This window comes from Tursiops truncatus, chromosome 12, assembly GCF_011762595.2.
Source record: "Tursiops truncatus isolate mTurTru1 chromosome 12, mTurTru1.mat.Y, whole genome shotgun sequence".
In the NCBI taxonomy this organism is placed as follows: Eukaryota; Metazoa; Chordata; class Mammalia; order Artiodactyla; family Delphinidae; genus Tursiops; species Tursiops truncatus.
The window spans coordinates 39,303,083-39,324,782 of NC_047045.1; the positions used below are offsets into that span (position 1 = coordinate 39,303,083).

The following is a 21,700-nucleotide window of genomic DNA, read 5'->3' on the forward strand; positions in this document are numbered from 1 at the left end:
GTTCCTTTTGCCTCTGGAGCATTTAGAGTTTCTCATTCACAGCCCAGGTGTAGCTGGGACTCACTGGGAGCTCTTTCAGAACCTCTATTTTTCTATTTAACTTTGCACCCAGTAGTGAGGGGCGAAGGGTGGTCCGTTTACATTCAGGATAACCATACCCATTACAGCTGGGCAGCCCTCCTGAAGCTAAGTACCACGTGAGGGATGTTCTTTATATCTGTTAGAACAGTGTTTCCCAAACTATTCCCCTGCAAATAGTAGTAGGCTTCATGATTTGGGCAGTTAGGTTGAACAAAATTTAAGTGATATATTTTCTTTTCTTTTCCTCATAGGACTTCTTGAGGCAGTCTCATCACACCCTTTTGGTGGTAAAGTCACTCGGGAGTCAGCTTGAAACCCCAAATTCTGAGTAATCAGAAGGATGAGAACCAAATATAACGTAGCCCTGAAGTTCACTTTTGGGTCAGGCATTCAGGAAGCAGCACATAAAAATTTGCTTGGATACAGTTTCCTCATAGTTCTTTCCTCATAGTTCTTCAGCAGCTTGAAATAACATCTCGAGGTGGCAGTAAACAAAAATCTCAGGTTATCATTTTTCTTTCCATCTGATTGAACAAGTTATTGTCGTGGGGAGGTGAAACAAAACAAAACTTTGTGTTCCTGAAGCCGAGATCTGCATTTCAGTTACTTGTACATTCCAGTTACTTTGAAAGAAAGAAATAGTGGTATTCTTAAAGAGTTTTATGTACATGTTTTAAAGTTCACCATTGCTGCCTTTTTATTTAGAAAAAAGTTTGGAAAATTGTGGTATCTTGATTCAAAGGAAATACTGCTCAGCAATAAAAAGGAACAGCCGCTGATACAAAACATGGATGACTGTCAAACATGCGGAAGGACATGCTGTTTGATTTCATTTATGTGAAGTTCTAGAAAAGGCAAAACTAGCCCATGGCGACAAAAAGCAGATCAGTGATTACCAGGGGCCATGGGGGTAGAGGACTGACTGCAAAAAGGGCATAAGGGAACTTTCTAGGGACATGAAAACGTTCTGTATAGTTATGGTGGTGGTCACATTGGTGTATTATACATTTGCCACAATTCATCTATCTAGCTGTGTGCTGAAAATGGGTGCATCTTTTGGTGTGCAAATTATACGTCAGTAAAGTTGATTTAAAAAGAAGAGAAAGTTTAGAAAGACTATGATTGGAATTTGTGTAGCTCGAAGAACAAATCGTGCATTTCGGCCAGTTTTTCAGCACTGTAATGTAGGCCTGGCCCTTTGCTTTCACATGTCTTCAGTTATTCCTGTGTTCACGAGGCTGCCCATCTCTTCTGCTTTCCCACTCTTTTTGTGATTTGAGCTTTAGAAATTCTTTCCTTTCAGGAACTTACAGTCCTTGTTAGTAGTCAGCAAAAATGCGTTTTAAATTCACCTGAAATTATTTTTCACCTAGGAGGTCGTGTAAGCATTAGTGGTTTTCTGGAATGGAGGTGTGGTGGAAGCATGAGTGTTTGCGTGTGGGAAGAGGGTATGTGTCCTTAGATAATTGTGCCACGGTTCCACACACCTGTCTAAGCTTCTGTGTGAATAGTAAAAGAAGGTGTCATGAACTTTGCTTCTGGCATTTGTCTGCCACAGCTGGGGCCTAGGGTTGCACATTTGTTGTGGTTTCTGAGTCTCTGAGAAGCCATTTGTTGAGAATGGTCATGCGGCTGGTAATTCAGCGGGTGAGGGGCGAAGGATGGTTCTCAGCGCTTTCCCCATTCTCCAGTCTTGAATCTCAATCCCATTAGAAATGAGCGCGTTTTCCTAGTGTGTTCACAGAGGAGTGGATGCATGCCTAGGAATGTATGATTTAGTGGGTAATTTGAACATCTAGGTATCAGGAATACCGTTGAGTGTTTTTAAAGTTCAAGTCCTCCATGTATCATCAAACCGGGCTCTAAGAAAGAATGAACTTGTTCTTAATGGATCATGTTAGCTGGATTTGGTTCAAGTGTTTTTTCTTAGAGGGGAGGATTACGCATTATAGTAACAAGATGTTCTTTTATTTCCTAGTTTATCAAAAGGTGTTGATTGTGAAATAGGGTGTGCAGATATTTTAGATCTTACTGTTTTTAAATAGATGAGTTCAAAAGAGCGAGAAAATGTTGTGTCAGAAGGTGAACTGTGCCAGAGGAGAACTAAATAATTGGGGTTGGGGGAGGGAAAAGTAAATATTCTTTTCCCTTGTTGTGTCTTTCTCTTGGACATCTATTGGTTGTGTGCTTGTGTTGTGTTTTTGTTAACTGGCTTTCTTAAGACTGCGAGGGCAGCGTGGAGAGGTGGTGCAGAGCTGTATGCAGATGTTCTTCCCTCTTTCTGGTTTTTCCCTCCCCAAAAAGTTGTTGGCAAATTAATTTCAAGGGAGCGGGGAGGGAAATGGGCCACTTGAGCTTTTTAGATTGGTGTGAGCTGTGTATTTGTTTACGAAATGAAAGCAGGTGAAGTTTGTGCAACTTTAGAGAAGAAAGGAGAGTCCCCTTTCTCCTCCTTCCCCTTCTCAGGAGAGTTGTTAGAAAATCGAAAGCTTATTTTATGCCCCTGTGGTTTAGAAGCCAAATAGAGAAAACTGCAGGCGAATGAGTGGAGTTTTGGCTTCTTATTAATAGAATCAAGATGTGAACTGGCCTCCTGACCCCCGGCAGCGCCGTGCAGGTCCCTGGGGCTCCTGTAAGGTGAGCGGCCTCAGCCCCATTTCCCTCCGTGGGCTCGCCTCCCTCTCACGGCCCTTCTTCCCTGGGCTTGGCCCGGCTGATTTTGTACTCCTGCCCCAGACTCTGAGAATGTGCATGGCAGACCGGGGCTCTGCGTCCCTGGTGGTGGCCCCGGGAGCCTCAGGGCCTGGCTGTCCTGTCGCAGTGACCGGGTGGGGGTAGTTCAGCACAGCCAGGCCCTGTCCCAAATCTGGCTTTGTTGGCGCTGGCAGAGACCCAGCTCTTTCCCAACCGCCTCCTGCCTCCCTTGTGCTGCGAGATAAGAACTCAGAACGGGCTTCACCTGAGCGGTTTTGTGCTTGTAGAAACCATTTCGGAACGTGGGTTAGTGGTCTGCACTGTCAGGGAAAGTGTGTGATTTTGGTGGAGACGTTTGTGATCCAGAGTATTTTCATGGTGGTTTCCCAAACAACACTAGCAAGAACTAAGAGTTCAGTTTATCCTCTTGGTAATTTAATGTTGTTCTCAAGGAGAATTTTTTTTTTTTTTTGAGGCGTGACTTCCATCCCTCCCCCTCCCCTCTGCCCCAAGCAGCTGGGTTTTGCAAACCTTTGTTAAGCCACACATTGTTGAGGTCAAAAGCCTGCTGCTTATTTTTGCTGAATTTATGAGAGGTGTGAGCATGTAGTGTTTTTAGGTAGTGCTGTGGAATGCAAATTGAGTTGTCAAGAATACTGGAAGTATTTCTGAAGAAGGAGATAGGGTGAAAATACTTTTCATTATAACCGTCACCTCTCTAACTCTTCAACTTGAGCTGAATTTAACAATATAGAAAAACTTTGGTCCTTGTTATATTGAATTCATTTCCTAAGCACTGTTATTGTTTTATATGAAATACAGCGTGAGTTTCGTTATTAAAAAACTCAACAAATGCTGTTGGGTACGGGGGACGCTTTTGCCCTTTCATTATTTGATGTTTTCTCCGTCTCAGAAACATGTCTTTCTAGAGGGGAGGGCAAGTTTGTTAATGCAATTCCCAAAGATTGGCTATTTACTCTAGGACAGAAAGGCATAGTGAGAGCAGAAACGTCGTAGAAATCAGCCTTCTTATGTTCTCCATTCCTAGGACTTCAGGATAAAACCTGCTTTTATGTTTACAGTAACTGCTGTCTAAGGGAGTTTTTGTACACATGTGAAATCATAATGACCTCTGTAAGACCACATGTTATGAGTGCCTTGCTGGTGTTACCATGCCAAGCTGCCATTTTATCTTGTTAGTGATAAGCTTCATAGTTCTGCTGGAAATAGATTTTGTGTTAAGGCAAAATATAGGGTCAAGTGTAGGATATTTCAAGATTCCAGTAAAATAAATATTTTATTTTACTTTTTAAATTTTTATTTATTTTTTGCCTGTGCTGCGTGGCTTGCGGGATCTTCGTTCCCCAACCAGGGCTTGAACCTGGGACAAAGCAGTGGAAGCGCCAAGTCCTAACCACTGGACCACCAGGGAACGCCCTAAAATAAATATTTTAATGGTGGCAGCCTGGTTCTCTGTCATTCTGTCAGACTCTGCCGAGACCCTGGTTCCTTCCTCCTGTCCTTTTTGTTTAAGCTAACCTTTTTGGTTTTTTTCCCCTGCAATGTTCTCTTTTTTTAGAATGCTCCCCAAACTTATAATCTGTCAGTATGTATTATTTTACCGTAAAGGTCAAATGCTTTATTTTCTACATGTCTCCTCTCCATTCCATTATCCCATAGCATTGAAAACATTTTTATAATACCATTTTTGCTATTTTTTATGTATTATTAACAGAACCCTTTGAGAAAGTTGTACTGCCTACTCCAGAAAAATGTGGTTACATAAGACATTTTGCATGCAATTTGCATATAATTTCAGGGGTTTATGAATGCTCTAAGTCCCATCCGTGGACTTCTGGTTAATACCCTGATTTAAAAAAATACATTGCTCAAAGTAAAAGTAGGAATGTGGACTTGGAGATATAGGGGAAGAAAACCATGTCCAGATTACTTGAGAGTTATGGGTTGATGAACGATGAACATCTCAAATATGTTTTGTAAGCAGGGAAGCAAAATGTTTGTTTGTGAAGGGGTGGGAAAATTTAAGCAGGAAATGGAAATCTCAGGAGCACTGAGCAGGGCCATTCAGGGGAAAGAGGAGGTCACTGTGCACCTATCTAGAGGCAAAATTATAGGGTGTTTGGGAGAATCTAGAACCCTAGCCTAATCACACATTTTATTTTTTAAAAGATTTGTGGTTAGATGAGTTTGGAATATAATACACCATCACCCTTCAGGATCTTCAAGATGCATACATATCAGCAGGTTGAAGTCCCGGAGGACTCCTGCAGTAAAGAACCCTGTTCTACATGGTTTAATCCACCATCTCCCAGACAGTTTTAGGTCCACGGGATGCTTTCTGCGGAAAACAGTTATCAGCAGAACACATGTTGGAAAGTGAAATACCGGACTAGATAAACGTGTCCTTTCTAAGTTTTAGAGTCTGAGGTGTGGACGGTATCCTGAACCACAATAAGCAGAGAAAATCCCAAAAGATTAGAGAGAAAGTGTCACTGTGGAGGTGGCAGCAGCTAAGTGAGAACATAACTAGGCCATGCAGTTGTCTCTTCACGTTGGCCCAAAGGGGACGTGCTAGAATGTGGGTGATGCCGTCGGACTGTGTTGAGAGGCACACAGCCCAGAGGTTGTGCGAGTTCCCACCATGGCTCCCTGAGAAGGGGAGAGCAGACCTGAGAGTGTCCAGTTCCTTTAGAAGCGATGTCACCCATTTAATCCAGAGTCCACCAGGCTGAGACTAGGTAACACACTTAGGTAGAAGAAAATTGCTTGTGACTCTGAGTGTAAAAGACATTTTTCTTTTCAGCTGTGTGGATGCTCACGTAAGAGAAATTGCTTTCTTATTAAACAGAATGATTGTGCTGTGTTTAATGGGATCAGACATCTCCGTGCTGCCTTGTGGTGTTCATACTATTCTGGATAATGATTATGTGAAATTATGGATTCCGTGGGCTAAATTTAAGCCAAGCAGTACAGGACAAAGGGGTGCTTTGATTCTACTGTGCCTTGTTATCAGTCTCCTGGTTAGGTAACCCACGTTTTAATATGTTTCAAGGATTTTTTTTTTTAACACAGATATTCTGCAGTATTAATAGGCTTTGGTGGCTCATACTGTACACCTGTATGTGGCTGAGTTCAGCCATACCATGGGTGGTAGCTGGAGAGCTTTTTTGGGAACAAACCTCATGTTTCCTCTAATTTTTAATAAGCACATAGGTCTGCCTGGCTCTTGAGATGTGTCACAGAGTCCATCACATGCCACCTACTACAGTTCTAAAGAGGTACTAAAATTAGAATTCATGCTTTTTTTTTTTTTTTTTTTTTAAGTTAGTGATTCTTCTTCCTTTGCTGAAACTACTCCTGGTCAGCAATATTTGTTAAATAACCTCTTCTAAACCCATAAATTCCGAGCTAGAGTTTGTGAACCTTCAACCTAAAGCAAGAAAGAAAAAACTTAATATAAACAATAGAAACATAATTCCTCTCATAGAGTTTTGAGGTTCCCAATTATTTGGTGAGGCTTGTATTTTCCTTTAAGGATCTGGTTCCCAAGCAGTTGATAATAATTCAGTATTGTGGGTTCTCTCTGCTTTAATTCTTGCCTTCCTCTGGATCCTCCTTTCTTCTATCTCCCCCAATTTAGTGAGGGACCCCACCACCACCTTGCTTCTCTCAGTTTGAAGCAGTCTTTTCGCCCCAGAATTGTGTTCTTCAGTGGATTCTTCATCTTCACTTGATGTGACTCTAATCTTAGTCCAGAGGAGGAAGGGATTGGCTGAATTCTGCTGACTCTTTGCTCCCCAACTCTGTTGATACGGACACTCGTAGGGTGGGGATGACAGGGGATTACCAAGCAGTTGCTGAGTGATAAACTGAAACTGAGGCAACCACAAGCAGGATGTGCAAAAAAGAGCCCCTGAGACACACTGATCCATTGCTCTGAACCAGCTCTCTGTGCTGGGCCTGCTGGGAAACAGGAGGAAAAATCTAGAGCTTTCTCTTGAGCAAAGTTGTTAAGTACAACATGAGTCAGAAGCGTAATTCCAAAAGGTTTGGGGCCATCCGGATTTGGGGGTGGGGTGGGGGAGGAGTGTTACACATTTTCTGGCGACTGACTTACTGGAAATTCACCATCATGGAAACAGAAATTTAGGGAAGGAATTCTGAATATTTTCTGGGAAGGCTCCCATTCATGGAATTGGTTTGGCAGGCAAATGGCTTCCAGGAATGCCAACCAGATTTATATAGCAAGATGAAGATGGTTGATAGTATCTTTTCCTTTTATTGCAACCTGGTGGTGGCTGGAAACCTCCAGCCTAGGACAAGGGCCCTCTCTCTCCATCCATGAACCTCCACTTCTTTATTCTTGGCTTTTCACTATGGCCAGGGAGAGATTTCTCAGAGTCTCATCTGTGCACATTCTTTTTCTCTCCCTTTTCTTTTTAGATGCAATTAATAGAAAGATTAGTAACAGTTATTATATAAGAAACTTGAGATGTAAACTCGAGATGTAATAAACTCTAATAAATTTGAGTTTATTAGAAAAATTGAATGAGACCTGTTTGCATATTCCTAGATCAGAATAACTTTGCAAGAGTAGGTTGTTTTTTATTTCCTGTCCACCCTCTTCCTTTTACCCTGATATTATTCCAGTTAATAAGTAAATGACCCTTCTGAATTGCAACAGGTTTGGGAATGTTCTTTAAAAGCATAACCTTTTTAAATGGGGATTTTCTTTTAAACAGGGCAGTTTTATATAAAAAGTATAATCCTGCTAGGTACTAACTTTATTGCTTATTTTAGGACCCCCAAATATTTAATTTGTATATATCTGTATGCTCTCAGCTATGTCTAGAATTGTGTGTGTGTGTGTGTGTTCTAGAATTTGTGTGTGTGTGTAGATATCACAACTAGAGTTTATGGATTTAAGTTTTGAATTCAGTTATTTTTCCTTTTTTGAATGGTGTTTACTATTTTGTTTAGGAAGTAGCATAAATATTTTAAGATTATAGGCTTTTCGTAATGCTTCTCATAATGATCTTTTATGCAGTATGTGCCTTGCCCTGGAACTCGATGGGAATTTTGTGTTTCTACAAAGATGCTTCTGGTCTTTTCTCTTGGTGATCTGGAACAGAAGCCTTTCCCAAGTTTAATACATTTCTGACTGTATTTCAATGGGTTTAGTTTTGTAAAACCCTTCTCCCACCCTCGAAAAATAAGTATCTGGGAAGCAAGCTCGCTCCACATCCACCATATGAATTGTTTCTGTTAAGGGCTGTCCCATTTCTTCAGACAGATTCCATCCTCTTCTTTCATCCCATTTATTCTTGACTGTGGTTGTGGATTGTCCCATTTCAAGTTTCCTTTCAGAGTGTAGCCACATTCCAGCAAGATGTTGGGTAGCTGGTTCTTTCCTAAAAGACCCACCTGGCTATACCAGCCCTCTGTTTGGGCAAAAGATGGAGTTGCTGCCTAGCACCACTTGCCCCTAGATATAGCTGTCTTTCCAGGCTTCGGAGGGGTAAGCCATTTACTTATTTACTTAATTTTTTTCTTTCTTTCTTTCTTATTGAGATATAATGGACATATAACATTGTAGTTTTAGGTGTACAACATACTGATCTGATATATGTATATCATTTTGAAGTACTACCACAATAAGTTTAGTTAACTTCCATCACCATACATAGTTGCACTTGTTTTTTAAAGCCATTCACTTATTTAAGAGACTACTGACAAAACCTTATTACCTGGGAGGATTAGCTTAACACAAATTGGTACTGCAAAGATGTAAGCCTTTTAAAAGTTTATTCTCTTTCATTATTAAAATATATGTGTTCGTTGAAGAAAATGTGAAAGCCATAGATTGCAAAAATGAAGAAAATAAAAATCACCTGTAATACTGCAGTTTATTGTTAGCATTTTAGTGTACTTACTTTCTGGTTGTTTGGTTGGCTAGTATTACGTATTATACCTATGGCCTTGAAACCTGGTTTTTCCTGGAAGCCTCAGGGACTTCGTGGTTTGATGTCTTGGTTAATTTTCATAAAAGGGGTGGAATTATTGATACTTTTCCGTGTCATTAACAATCATTAATGACTTCATTTAAAAACTTAAACATCTTATTTTGAGATAATTGTAGACTCACATGCAGTTGTAAGAAATAATACAGAGAGATCCCATGTGCCATTCCTGGATTCCCCAATGGCAATGTCTTGCAAAACTGTAGTGCACACAGCCAAGTTAGTGACAGTGATAAGTCAAGCTATAGAACATTTCTATCACAAGGATTCCTCCTGTTACTCTTTCTTTTATAGCCATACCCACCTACTTTTATCGTCTCCACCCTGACCCCTGGCAACCACTCATCTGTTCTCCCTTTTTATAATTTAGTCATTTCAAGAATGTTATATTAGTGTATATAAGAACATACGTGTGAACATAAATTTTCATTTTACTGGGCTAACTGTCCAATGACTTCATTTTAATGATGGCATAATATTTCATTATCTCACATTGTTTTTCATTGTATGTTTTCACTTAGCATAATGCCCTCCAAATCTATCCATGTTGCTGCAAATGGCAAAATTTCGTTCTTTTTTTTAATGGCTGAGTAGTATTCCATTGTGTATATATACCACATCTTCTTTATCCACTCATCTGTGATGGACACTTAGGTTATTTCCATATCTTGGAAATTGTAAATAATGCTGCTGTTAACATTGGGGTGCAAGTATCTTTTAGAGTTATAGTTAAGTCTTTATGCACATCTCCTTTTATTTCTAAAAGTGGGATTGATGCATCAGACTATGCATAATTTTAAAGCTTTGCTTTTCTTCCTAGTATCTCTCTTTTTTTCTTTCATAAAAACCTGCTAGACTGTTACCAGCAATGCCCATTTCTCATGCCCTTGCCAACACAGAGCATTATTACTTTAAAAAAGTCTTTGTAAATTTCTACCTTACCCCGATAGCAGCGTAAACACAGCTTGACTGTTGGCTTTCCAGTCCCACTTGCCTAAGAAAGTTTTTTAGAATAACCAAGTCGCCACCAAGACCTTGTCCTGTGTGAGGTCTGGGAATCGGCTAAAGTGGTTTTGGAGAGCCTCAGAAGACTTGGTCTAAGATAGGTACAAAGAATTATAAGAAATCACTCTGAGTCCACCTGTTTCTATATGTTGTCTTCTGTTGTACCTCATATTCACCCAGAAGAACTAGACAGGACCTTTAGAAAAGAAAAACCTTTGAGATGTGAAGCACTGTTTATAAAAGCTGATAAACAATATAGGAGTATGTGTGTGTGTCTATGTGTGTTATGCCCATTTGAAGCTCTTAGAGATGAGATGAGATTTAAGTATAGACTTAAGGGAGCTGTTAAGTATATAGAGAGGTGAGATGCTTTTCTTTCTCCTTCTTACACTAAAGTATTTTTGTGTTTCTCTCAGTGTGACTAGGCGGTGATTTTCAGGGAATAAGATAAGGTTAAGGATATATATCTACTAAAACCCAGGAAATGTATTTGTGTCTTCTGAGATAAATGACATCTTTGGTTTGAAGATTACTTTCTGGTTGGAATGTGGCAAACTGACGTTCCTTCCAGTGTAAGACTTTTTTCCTTTTTGTGTTTCAAGCTCTATAGTTATTTGTTTTCTTCTTTACCGGTGGTACCGTATATAAGATGAATCAGACTGATTTCAGTAAAAATTGTTTTACTCTTAGAATGGCAGATCACTCTTACAGAAGGTTGGGTGATTTCAGAAGAGATTGTGCCCACTAACTCACTTGGTGCTAAACTAATGTGACGAAGACAGACCCCATTCTTACAAATGAATAAAGGAGGCTGGCAGAATCTGCCATTTCTCTTTTTAAAGTTATAAGAAGTTACTCATTTTGCCATTTAAATACCTTATACAGATTCATAGCTGAAGACTAGTAATGAGTGTAACAAAACGAGTAGATCAAGTAAAGTGACATCCATGAAAACTATTCACTTTTTCAGGGATGATAAAGAAAATGTTCTCGTTCCTTGTCATATTTTTCCAATTTATCATGATTCTTAACAGCATTGGTGATCTTAAAATTAAGTACCTAGAACATTCACATGCACTGTGGCCTAGGAAAGAAAATAGAGTATTAAACATCACGTGGTTTGTTCTTATCTCTAGGTATATATAACCTGAGAATGCAGGAAGGGGGCTCTGCTTAATGGGGGAGAGAGGGGTGATCCCTTGGGGAGTTTTGGGTAAAGTACAGCCTTTCCCAAATTGAGTGTGTATCGTCATTTTCCTTCACGGCAGTAGGAGGAATCTGGAATCTATCAACTTAATTGAAGCTCAGAGCTTAGTTCTATTTTTGAAATTAAAATTTTTCTCTACATGGTACATTATAGGCAGTTTAAAAATTTTAACAGAAAGTTTTGTGATGATCATGAAAATATCTACAGGTCTGAGAACTCCTAGAAGAATCTTTGACTATGAAATTGACTAGGAATGGTGACTTAAGCTACCCTGAAAGAGTATGATTTGCTTTTGATCAAATGCAAACAGCAGTATCAGACTCTCAGACCATTTTGACTAAAATGATGATGTTTGATTCTAATCTGAGTGGTTATTAGGAGATGATTCAGCGTCATGCAGAATTAGTTTATTGAGGAGGTCAGAAGGTGCTAGAGGAGATGTATTATATAGATATTTCAGGAAAGTTTTGCTTATGAAAATCTAGAATTATGGTGGATGTAATAAGTAACAAAGAGGAATGGAAAGACAGCAGTACATATCTTGGTGACTAAATGAGGTGAAAATTTTTGGTTTCCTTTGACCTCTTCAGTGAGAGGTTAAATTGTTGTGGATTTTTGTACCTTTGGATGACTATGTGGAAGACTTCCTGACATATTTTTTTGTTCTTGAATTTAGGTAGCATTTAACAGCATCGTGCCTTTGCCTGAAGTGAGTGAATGAATAGTCCTGTTTTAAACTGTATTGGAGTGTGGAGGTTTCCATGATTTATTAGTACATCATGTTTGACATTGACCTATTTGTGAACAAGGAATATTCAGTTCACATTCATTGTTCATTATTGTGTTCGATCAACAAATAAATGTTACAGTTTTAGGGTCTGTGCTCGAACTGAAGTTGAACAACAGCCTGCGACTTCAGCCAGAGAAAACAGTATGTAGTATGAGGTTGAGGTAGGACAGAAAATTATGTTCAAAGGAGAAGTCACAAGATGCAATTATTTTGTAAAATGTGGTACTTTCATATCACTCAAAAGACCGGAGGACTTCCCTGGTGGCGCAGTGGCTAAGAATCCACCTGCCAATGCAGGGGACATGGGTTCGAGCCCTGGTCCGGGAAGATCCCACGTGCCACGGAGCAGCTAAGCCCGTGCGCCACAACTACTGAGCCTGCGCTCTAGAGCCCGCGAGCCACAACTACTGAGCCCACGTGCCACAACTACTGAAGCCCGCACGCCTAGAGCCCGTGCTCTGTAACAAGAGAAGCCACCGCAATGAGAAGCCCACGCACCGCAACAGAGTAGCCCCCTCTGTCCGCAACTAGAGACAAGTCCGTGCGCAGCAACAAAGACCCAATGCAGTCCAAAAAAAAGACCAGAAAAAAAGTTTTTTTAAATCTTATAATGTGAACATGTGATGCTTGACAATTAATTTGCTTTGCAGATTGTCTTTGGTAAAATGTTTTGGATTTTTTAAATATAAGAATTACAAGTAAATTAAGACAGTTTGTGTCTTAACAAACTTTGGTCCAGGCAAGTTTGGTCTGAAACGGAACAATATAAATTTAAGAGAGGTGGGGCAGGATGGGAACACAGCTAATTTGGTATTAAGGATTTGAGGACCAGAATTCTGTGATCAAAGCCTCTTTCTTGGTTGTCAATGATGTTCTTCTCAGTTAATGACTAATTGCTGCTCTTGCCTAGAAATCCAGAAACTCTGGAGATGAGGAATTCTTTCTGAAACTAATTCCACAGTACATCACCCCTTTTGTTCACTGCCACGGACTGTACCCTGGCTTCTCTTCCCAAGGGCAGTTTGTTGTTGGCACGTCTGTCTGGGAGGGTGGTGTTTTCTGCATAGTAATCAGGCTTCTGCAATTGTGACCTTCCTCCCCCTCGCCTTAAACTCTTTGGGTTCTTGACACACACCTTATAAACTCTTCTGTTCTTGCCACGGGTAGAACAAAAATCAAAAGGAGAACAGGAGAAAAAAAGTTTTCTCAGATTTGATGTGTCTGCATCGTTCTGCCATGCTGTGATTAAGGAAACCCCATTAAAAACCTTCTTCTTCTTCTTCCCAGGAAGCAGCCTTGTGAACAGGCAGGTTCAGAAAGCCAGGGAGCCACAACTTTTTCCAGTGCTTTTACCAGCCAGTCCTACTTCTACCAAGGGTTTAGTGATCGTTCTGCATGTTTTAAGTAGTTAAAATGTGTATTTTGATCACCGTTAGCACCTGCTGATTTGCACAGCTGGCTACTTGGCCACTGTTGTGTGTGATTTTCATTTTTGTTACCCTCTGTGACACCAGGGGGTCAGGATGAGGGTCCCATAAAGATAGCTCAACAGGAGTATATTGAAGAGGCAATGGTAATTCAACCAGCAAGTGTTCATGTTGGGCTTTGTTTTTTGTTTTGCTATGTTTAAAAAACAAATGAACCCCCACAAGGTACTAGAATATTGAGGGGCAAGGTATTGTCATCGGTTTTCAGACTCATGGAATTTAGAACTGGACTTTTTTTTTTATAATTTTTTTTTTTTTTAAAGAAGATGTTGGGGGTAGGAGTTAATTAATTAATTAATTTATTTTTGCTGTGTTGGGTCTTTGTTTCTGTGCGAGGGCTTCCTCTAGGTGTGGCAAGCGGGGGCCACTCTTCATCGCGGTGCGCGGGCCTCTCACTATCGCGGCCTCTCCTGTTGCGGAGCACAGGCTCCAGATGCGCAGGCTCAGCAGCTGTGGCTCACGGGCCCAGTTGCTCCACGGCATGTGGGATCCTCCCAGACCAGGGCTCGAACCCATGTCCCCTGCATTAGCAGGTAGATTCTCAACCGCTGCGCCACCAGGGAAGCCCTAGAACTGGACTTTAATTTATAGTATGTTTTGTCTTTCCTACCGAAAAGGACATACTTAGGAGATGAAAGGATTGTTGTTTGTTTTTTTTTTTTAAATCACTAGTTGAAATACTGTAGAAGAATAATATTTCCTACATTCCTTTATCAGAAACTTGTTTCGCTAATACCGTGTTTTCTGATCCTGGTAAGGTTTTATGTCTTGAAGATTGGATTGTAAGATGCTTTTGTTTCAAACCCTGTTTGTCTTGCTCTATTCAGATGCCCAGGTGACTGTGGATGAATTCTGCTCAGTCTCCAAAGCCTAAGGGAGGCTCCATATTCTTGTTTGTCTGCCATCCTGACATGTAGTAACATATAAGCATCCTTTAACGGCTCACAGATTAAGTTCTCTGGATGCTTTACTTCAGATGTTAAGGGAGAAATTTATTCATTCACTCAATAAATGTTTATTGATGCCTACTATGTGGCAGGCACTGAAATGTGTATTCTCTGACAGTGGGTTATCCTGGAAGAACTAATCTTGATCATTGCCAGTGTCTTGCTTCATGACAACAGCAGTTTGAGAGTTGATGGCAGGTCTGGCCTTCAGTACTGTTTATCCTATTTGCTGCCATTTTCCAAGGACCTTAGTATCATAGAATGTCAGAGTTGAAAGATATGTAGACATTCTAATCTAGTTCCCTCATTTTATTCATCAGGGGTAATGTAGAATTTCATATGCGTGGTCCCAGTTGGCCTCAAGATCACCTTAAGTTTCACTGTTTTCAGCACGTCTCTTTTATACTCAGAATCATCCTTAAAATGCTTCAGTTGAGTGAAATCTCTAGTTCAGCCTCTTGGAAAACTTGCTGCGTGGATAAATGGGCACTCCTACTTAAACATCATTTAGTATTGGCTATCACAGACCTATTTTCTAGTATTACAAGTAGTTCTACCAAAGAGGCTTATTCTAACTGGGAATTATCTTTTTTCCTCCAGAGGGAAATGGAACATGGACTGGATTAGGAACACAGTCTGAACAAAGTAGGAGGCTACTCAAAGAACTTTTCAGAACTTGGGTAAAGAAAAGAAAAGCCAGCCATTTTCTGATGCTCCTGCAGTTCTCCATCAAAAACACAATCCAGAAACAAAAATACCCTGACAGAAATCAGGAAACCAAATATCCTACCTGCTAGCCAACTCTAGAGGTTCTGAACAGAGTGTACCATTGAGGATCCCTTTTAGCTGTCTTTGGGTTTATTTGAAAACCACTCCAGTGTGTGTTTATAAGAGGAAAACAATTTAAAAGCTCTTCTCTTGGCCTTGATACTTTTATAGGGTTTAGCATTGCTAATCATCAGTTCTTCAACGTTTGAAGAGAAGCATGCTATTCTCAGAGCAAAAAAAATAAGAAGCTTAACTTTTCCTTTACTTCTATCCTCCCAGGGTCAGAAAACTGGCCCTGAATTCCCTGGACAGATTTGTTTCAACCTCAGGATAGTAGCTTCAGCAGTTAATGCTCAGCAGTATAGTGTGTTTCCTTTTGTTAACACTGAAGTAGCCAGAGTGCTTCCTCCAGCTGTGAGTGTCTGTTCGCTGGACCTCAAGATTTTGTCTTAATCCAAATGGACAGTTACCAGAGGACATGATGCAGAAGAGGTTATTGCAGGTTTGTTCTTAAATGTCTTTAAGATCAGCCTACCGTAATTCATATTCAGTAAAGCGGTGGTAAGCTGAGTAAATGGATTATCTCTGAGCCTTATTATTTTTAGCTTTTCCCCCGAAATGAATTGTGAATCATCATGTCACTTCCAAAAGGTTTTGTTTCAGTGAGGGCTTAGAGACAAGACAGGTCCCTGGAGTTGTTCTGGAAGAAGGCGATGGGTAGGATTGGTTGTGCTGACTGGGGGTAGTGTCCACCATTCATGGAGAGTACCCCGGTGTCCACAGGGCTGGGTTCTAGGCCAGGCACAGCTGCTTGGTAGCTGCATGATCTCGGGCAGAGTTGTAAAGCGCTGGGTCTTGATCTCTTTAGGGTTTTTTTAGGGTTTTTTTTTGGGTAATTTTATTTATTTATTTATTTATTGGTTGCATTGGGTCTTTGTTGCTGCGCGCGGCTTTCTCTCTAGTTGCACCGAGCGGGGGCTGCTCTTGGTTGCAGTGCGTGGGCTTCTCATTGCAGTGCCTTCTCTTGTTGCGGAGCATGGGCTCTAGGCACACGGGCTTCAGTAGTTGCAGCACGCAGGCTCAGTAGTTGTGGCTCACAGGCTCTAGAGTGCAGGCTCAGTAGTTGTGGCGCACAGGCTTAGTTGCTCCATGGCATGTGGGATCTTCCTGGACCAGGGATCAAACCCATGTCCCCTGCACTGGCAGGCGGATTCTTAACCACTGTGCCACCAGGAAAGTCCGTCTTTAGTTTTAACATTAGTCCAAACACTGTCCTTTCTACTTCTTTCAAGGTGGTGATGAGCATAGAGTATTGAGATTGAAGGTGGTTTTGTTAAGAAGGGAAGCAGAGGTACCAGAAGGGCAAGTGAATTTGTTCTCACTGTATCTCTCTCTAAATAACTTTATGGATCACTTTTAGGGTGGAGGTATTTGTGTTTCTGGGTCAGCCACATGGACCAACAAAGTGACCTCTTAATTTGGAAGCAGTGTTGTTCTCACCTGTTTCTTCATGTCAAACCCCTTTAGCAGTACACATCATCACAGGTCCTTCAGTTGTAGCTTAGGGCTGACAACATACGTACGTGCCGGTAACATGCCTAGAGGACTTGACTGTTGACCACAGGGATGCTTGTTGCCTAGGCTAGAGTCCTTTCGTTAAGCTCAGGAAACGTGCACCTTGGATTTAAAAAATATACGCACAGTCAGGCAAAGACAAATACTGTATGATGTAATATATGGAATCTAAAAAATAAAACAAACTAGTGAATATAACAAAAAGGAAACAGATTCACAGATATAGAGAACAAACTAGTGGTCACCAGTGGAGAGAGGGATGGGGGCCTGATGGGGGGAGGGGATTAAGAGGTACAAACTACTATGTATAAAAAATATATATATATATACACACACATATGTACTGTACACTTTTGAGAAGAAAGATGTTGGGATGGGGAACCTTTTATAACCCTCCTATTTTATGTGAGTTCCTTGCAGATTTGATCATATGCATATTAAATATTTACTTAGCTACATTAAGAGAGTTTGTTCTTTGTTTTATGTGTTTTGTTTTTATCCGTACGTGGGCATCATAATGACTTTTTTTTTTTTTTTTTTTTTTTTTGCGGTAAGCGGGCCTCTCACCATTGTGGCCTCTCCTGTTGCGGAGCACAGGCTCCGGATGCGCAGGCTCAGCGGCCATGGCTCACGGGCCCAGCCGCTCCGCGGCATGTGGGATCTTCCCGGACCGGGGCACGAACCCATGTCCCCTGCATCGGCAGGCGGACTCTCAACCACTGCGCCACCAGGGAAGCCGTTGACTATTTTAAATTATTACTTTAAGAGGACAAGGATTGGATGGATTTATAATGTTTTTTAACTGTTTCCCTGTTGGAGAGCCCTTGTTTTTTTCCCCTTTATTTTAGTATTCGTTAATATTATAGTTACTGTTTTTTGTAATTTTAAAATAAAAGGACTGCATCTAAGAGTCTTGTAAATTGCTAAGTTTCTAATTGGGGACTCCTGATCAGGAAATTAGCTGCAGGGCAATTTGCCCCACAAGAAATGCAGTAGAATTAAGAGACGAGAATTCAGTGTTAAGTCTGTACAGATGAGAGTCATGAGACTGGACCTCTCAGCCTAAGAGGCTGAGTCTCTTCACCTTTGTGCTCTGAGTCAAAGAGGAAAAGAGAATAGATAAAGGACTGGGGTGGGGGGACAGGGGGCGGGGGTTGATTTTTGAAAGAGAGAAATACCTTCCCGTTCTGTGTCCTTTACAAGTAGATATAAGGGATGGGGGTAGGGGGTGGGCATATAAGAGCAGTTCAAACAATTCAGAGAACAAGCCCCACATTTTTCTCGCATTCATGTTTTTTGTTCCTGTTCCCTAACGCCACTCCCCACCCGCACCTACACCAATTTGTGACCCAAGGAGGATAAAGATTTTTTTCCCTACCATCCTGCTGTTTGAAGTATTTGTATAATTTTACACTGAAATAAAATTCTCTCTTAAAAAACAAAAACAAAAACCTATGGTGATTTATTTTGAAATTCACCCATGGAAAAAATTCATCAAATGTATTGAATTGTATAATTTGAATACATTAAAACTTTAACAATTTAAGTGTAAAATTTGAGTTTTAATAAATGTGTACAGTTGTGTAACTAACATCACAATCGTGATGTAAAACATTTCAAACATTTTTATCAACCCCCAAAAGTCCCCTCATGCTCCTCCTTTTCATTGAGTCCCCTGCCCCTACTCCTGGCCCCTAGCAACATCTGAGCCTGCTTTTTGCTTTTTCTAGAATTTTATATAAACAGTCATACTGTATATAGCCTTTTGTGTTAGCTCCTTTCACTTAGCATAGTGCATTTGAGATTCATTCCTGTCTTTCTTTTATCAGTGGTTCATTCCTTTTAATTGCTAAGAAGTATTCCATTGTGTGAATATTCCATTATATAAATATAGCATAATATTTTATCCATTTACCAGTAGATGGACATTGGACATTTGAGTTGTTTCCAGTGTTTTTTTTTTTTTTTTTTTTTACTATTATGAATAAAGCTGCTAGGAATATTCATGTTCAAGTCTTTTTGAGGTACATGTTTTCATTTATTTGGGGTAAATAGCTAGGGGATAGGATTATGTATAGCGTATGCACCTTTATGAGAAACTGCCAAACTGCCAGACCACCAAACCAGCCAAGTTTGAGAATTCTAGTTATTCCCCATCCTTTCCATCATTTGTAATTGTCAGTTATTTTACTTTTATCCATTGTAGAATGTACTAAGTGTGTAATGGTAGATATCCCATAGTTTTAATTTGCATAATTAATAATGTTAAGCATCTTTTCATGTGTTTATTTGTATTTCTTCTTTGCTCAAGTGTCTGTTGAGATCTTTGGCCGTTTTTAGAACTAGGAATATTTGTGTTCATACTATTCAGTTACAAGAGTTCCTTATATTTTTTAATACAATTTTTTTTTTCAGAAATATAATTTGCAGTTTTTTTCCTGTCTCTGATTGCTTGCTCATTTTCTTAACAGTGTCTTTTGAAGAACAAGTTTTTAATTTGGGGCAAGTCCAGTTTGTGCATTTTCTGTTGTAAGAAATTTTTGTCTAATCATGATGGTTTTTCTCTCTGTGTTTTTTTCAACAAGCTACATGGTTTTAGCTGTTAATTTTAAGTCTCTGATCCATTTGGAGTTAGTTTTAATGTATTGTTAATTTATCCATTGAGCTACCACCTTAGTGTATTTCTGGACTCTTTTTTTCTGTTTTATTGATGTACATATCTTATACCAATACCATACTGTCTTTATTACTGTGGCTTTATAATAAGTCTTGAAATCAGACAGTATAAGCCTTCCAAATTAGTTCTTTTTCAGAATTGTTTGGGTTTTTACTATTTTTTTGAGTTTTTTTTTTTCTTTTTTAAAATCATGATTGGATATTGAATTTTATCTGATGCTTTTCCCACATTTATTGAGATGATTTTATGGTTTTTCTTTTTTAGTCTTTTAATATGATGCAATACATTGATTTTCAATGTTAAACCAACCTTGCATTCCTGAGGTAAATCCCACTTGGTCATGATATGTTATCTTTGTTGCTAGAGTCTCTAGCAACACAAATTGCTAAAGTTTTGTTAAGAATTTTTGTCTCTGTTATGATGAGAGATATTGATCTGTAAGTTTCTTATACTATCTTTGTCTGATTTTGGTATCAGGGTAATGGTAATCTTGTAAAATGAGTTGGAAATTGTTCCCTCTTCTGCTTTCTGGTAGAATTTGTATTATCTTTTCCTAAAATGTTTGGCGGAATTCACCAGTGAATCCTTCAGAGCCTGGAGTTTTCTTTGTGAGGTTTTTAACTACTAATTTAATTTATCTAATAGACAGAGTTGCTATTATTGGCTTTTCTCTTTTTTCGTGAGTTTTGATAGTTTGTGTCTTTTCATAAATTTGTCCATTTCATCTGACTTGTCAAATTTTTGAGCATAAAGGTGTTTATATTATTCCATTATTATCCTTTTAATACATGTATGATCTGTAGTGTTTTTGTTTTCATTCCTGGTGTTGACAATTTGTCTCATCTTTCTCTTTTTATTAGTCTGGGCAGAGTCATATGATATTATTGCTCTTCTCAAAGAATCAGCATTTGGTATCACTGATTTTTCTCTCTTGCTTTTATGTTTTTAGTTCCATACTTTCTGCTCTTTATTATTTGTTTCCTTTTGCTTGTAGGTTTAATTTGCTCTTTTTCTGATAACTTAAGATGGAAGCTTAGATCATTTATTTGAGACTTTTCTTCTTTCCTAATATAAACATTAAAAGATAATAAATTTCCTGCTAACACCTGCTTTAGCTGTATCTAACAATGTCTGTTTTTACACTTGGTTCAAACTATATTCTAATTTACCTTGTGATTTCTTCTTTGACCTATATAGTTTATTTAGAAGTGAATTTTTAAATTTCCAAGTGTTTGGAGGATTTTCCAGAAATCGTTCTATTATTGTTTTCTTAATCCTTTTGTGGTCAGAGAAACTACTTGGTATGATTTCAGTCCTTTTAAAATTTATTGCGAGTTGTTTCATGGCCTAGAATACGATCTCTCTTGGTGAATGTTTAATGTGTGCTTGAAGAGAATGTTATATGCTGTTTTGGCTGGTGTGTTCTATAATTGCCAATGAGATCAAGATGGTCAGCTTCATTTTGGACCTCTTGTTCTGTCAATTGCTGTGAAAAAATTTTGAAATATCCAGCTGTAGTTGTGGGCTTGTCTCCTCTTTTCAGGTCTATCTGTTTTTGCTTCAAGTATTTTGAAATTCTATTACTGGCAAATAAACATTTAAGGTTATTATATCCTCTTGAAACGTTGACTCCTTTGTTATTATGGAATGTCCCTCTTCATCCTCTCTCCCTCTCTCTCTCTCTCTCTCTCTCTCTCTCTCTCTCTCTATATATATATATATATATATATATATATTTTTTTTTTTTTTTTTTTGGGGGGTACGCGGGCCTCTCACTGTTGTGGCCTCTCCCGTTGCGGAGCACAGGCTCCGGACGCGCAGGCTCAGCGGCCATGGCTCATGGGCCCAGCCGCTCCGCGGCATGTGGGATCTTCCCGGACCAGGGCACGAACCCATGTCCCCTGCATTGGCAGGCAGACTCTCAACCACTGCACCACCTGGGAAGCCCCACAATATATATTTTTAAAAAATTTTTATTGGAGTATAGTTCCTTTACAATGTTGTGTTAGTTTCTACTGTACGGCAAAGTGAATCGGCTATACATATACATATATCCCCTTTGTTGGATTTCCTTCCCATTTAGGTCACCACAGAGCATTGATTAGAGTTCCCTATGCTATATACAGTAGGTTCTCATTAGTTATCTATTTTATACATAGTATCAATAGTGTATATATGTCAATCCCAATCTCCCAGTTCATCCCACCCCAATATTTTTTGAGCTGGTATTAATACAGTTACTTCAGCTTTCTTTTGATTAGTGTTTGTGTGATATAGCTTTTTTCACTCCTTATACTTTTAGCCTATCTGTGTCTTTGTATTTAATCTTTCTATATGTATGTAGATAGCATGTAGTTGGGTCTTGTTTTTGTTATTGCTGTTGTTTGATCCAATCTGACAATCTTTGCCTTTTATTTAGAGAGTTTTT

At 39.5% G+C, this 21,700-nt stretch overlaps 1 protein-coding gene across 3 annotated transcripts in view; it reads left to right on the forward strand.

The window, feature by feature from the left end:
- The window catches only part of FOXO3 (forkhead box O3), a 117,887-nt gene that overhangs the window by 27,051 nt on the left and 69,136 nt on the right, over positions 1 to 21,700 (forward strand). The window contains exon 3 of one of the 3 annotated variants that reach the window (XM_073789482.1): positions 14,853 to 17,747. The exons of the other annotated variants lie outside the window; for them this stretch is intronic. Within the exon in view, the coding sequence (XP_073645583.1) occupies positions 14,853 to 14,879 (27 nt within the window). The 3' untranslated portion in view covers positions 14,880 to 17,747. Of the gene's footprint in view, positions 1 to 14,852; positions 17,748 to 21,700 lie in introns of those variants that run through there. 3 annotated transcript variants of the gene reach the window in all.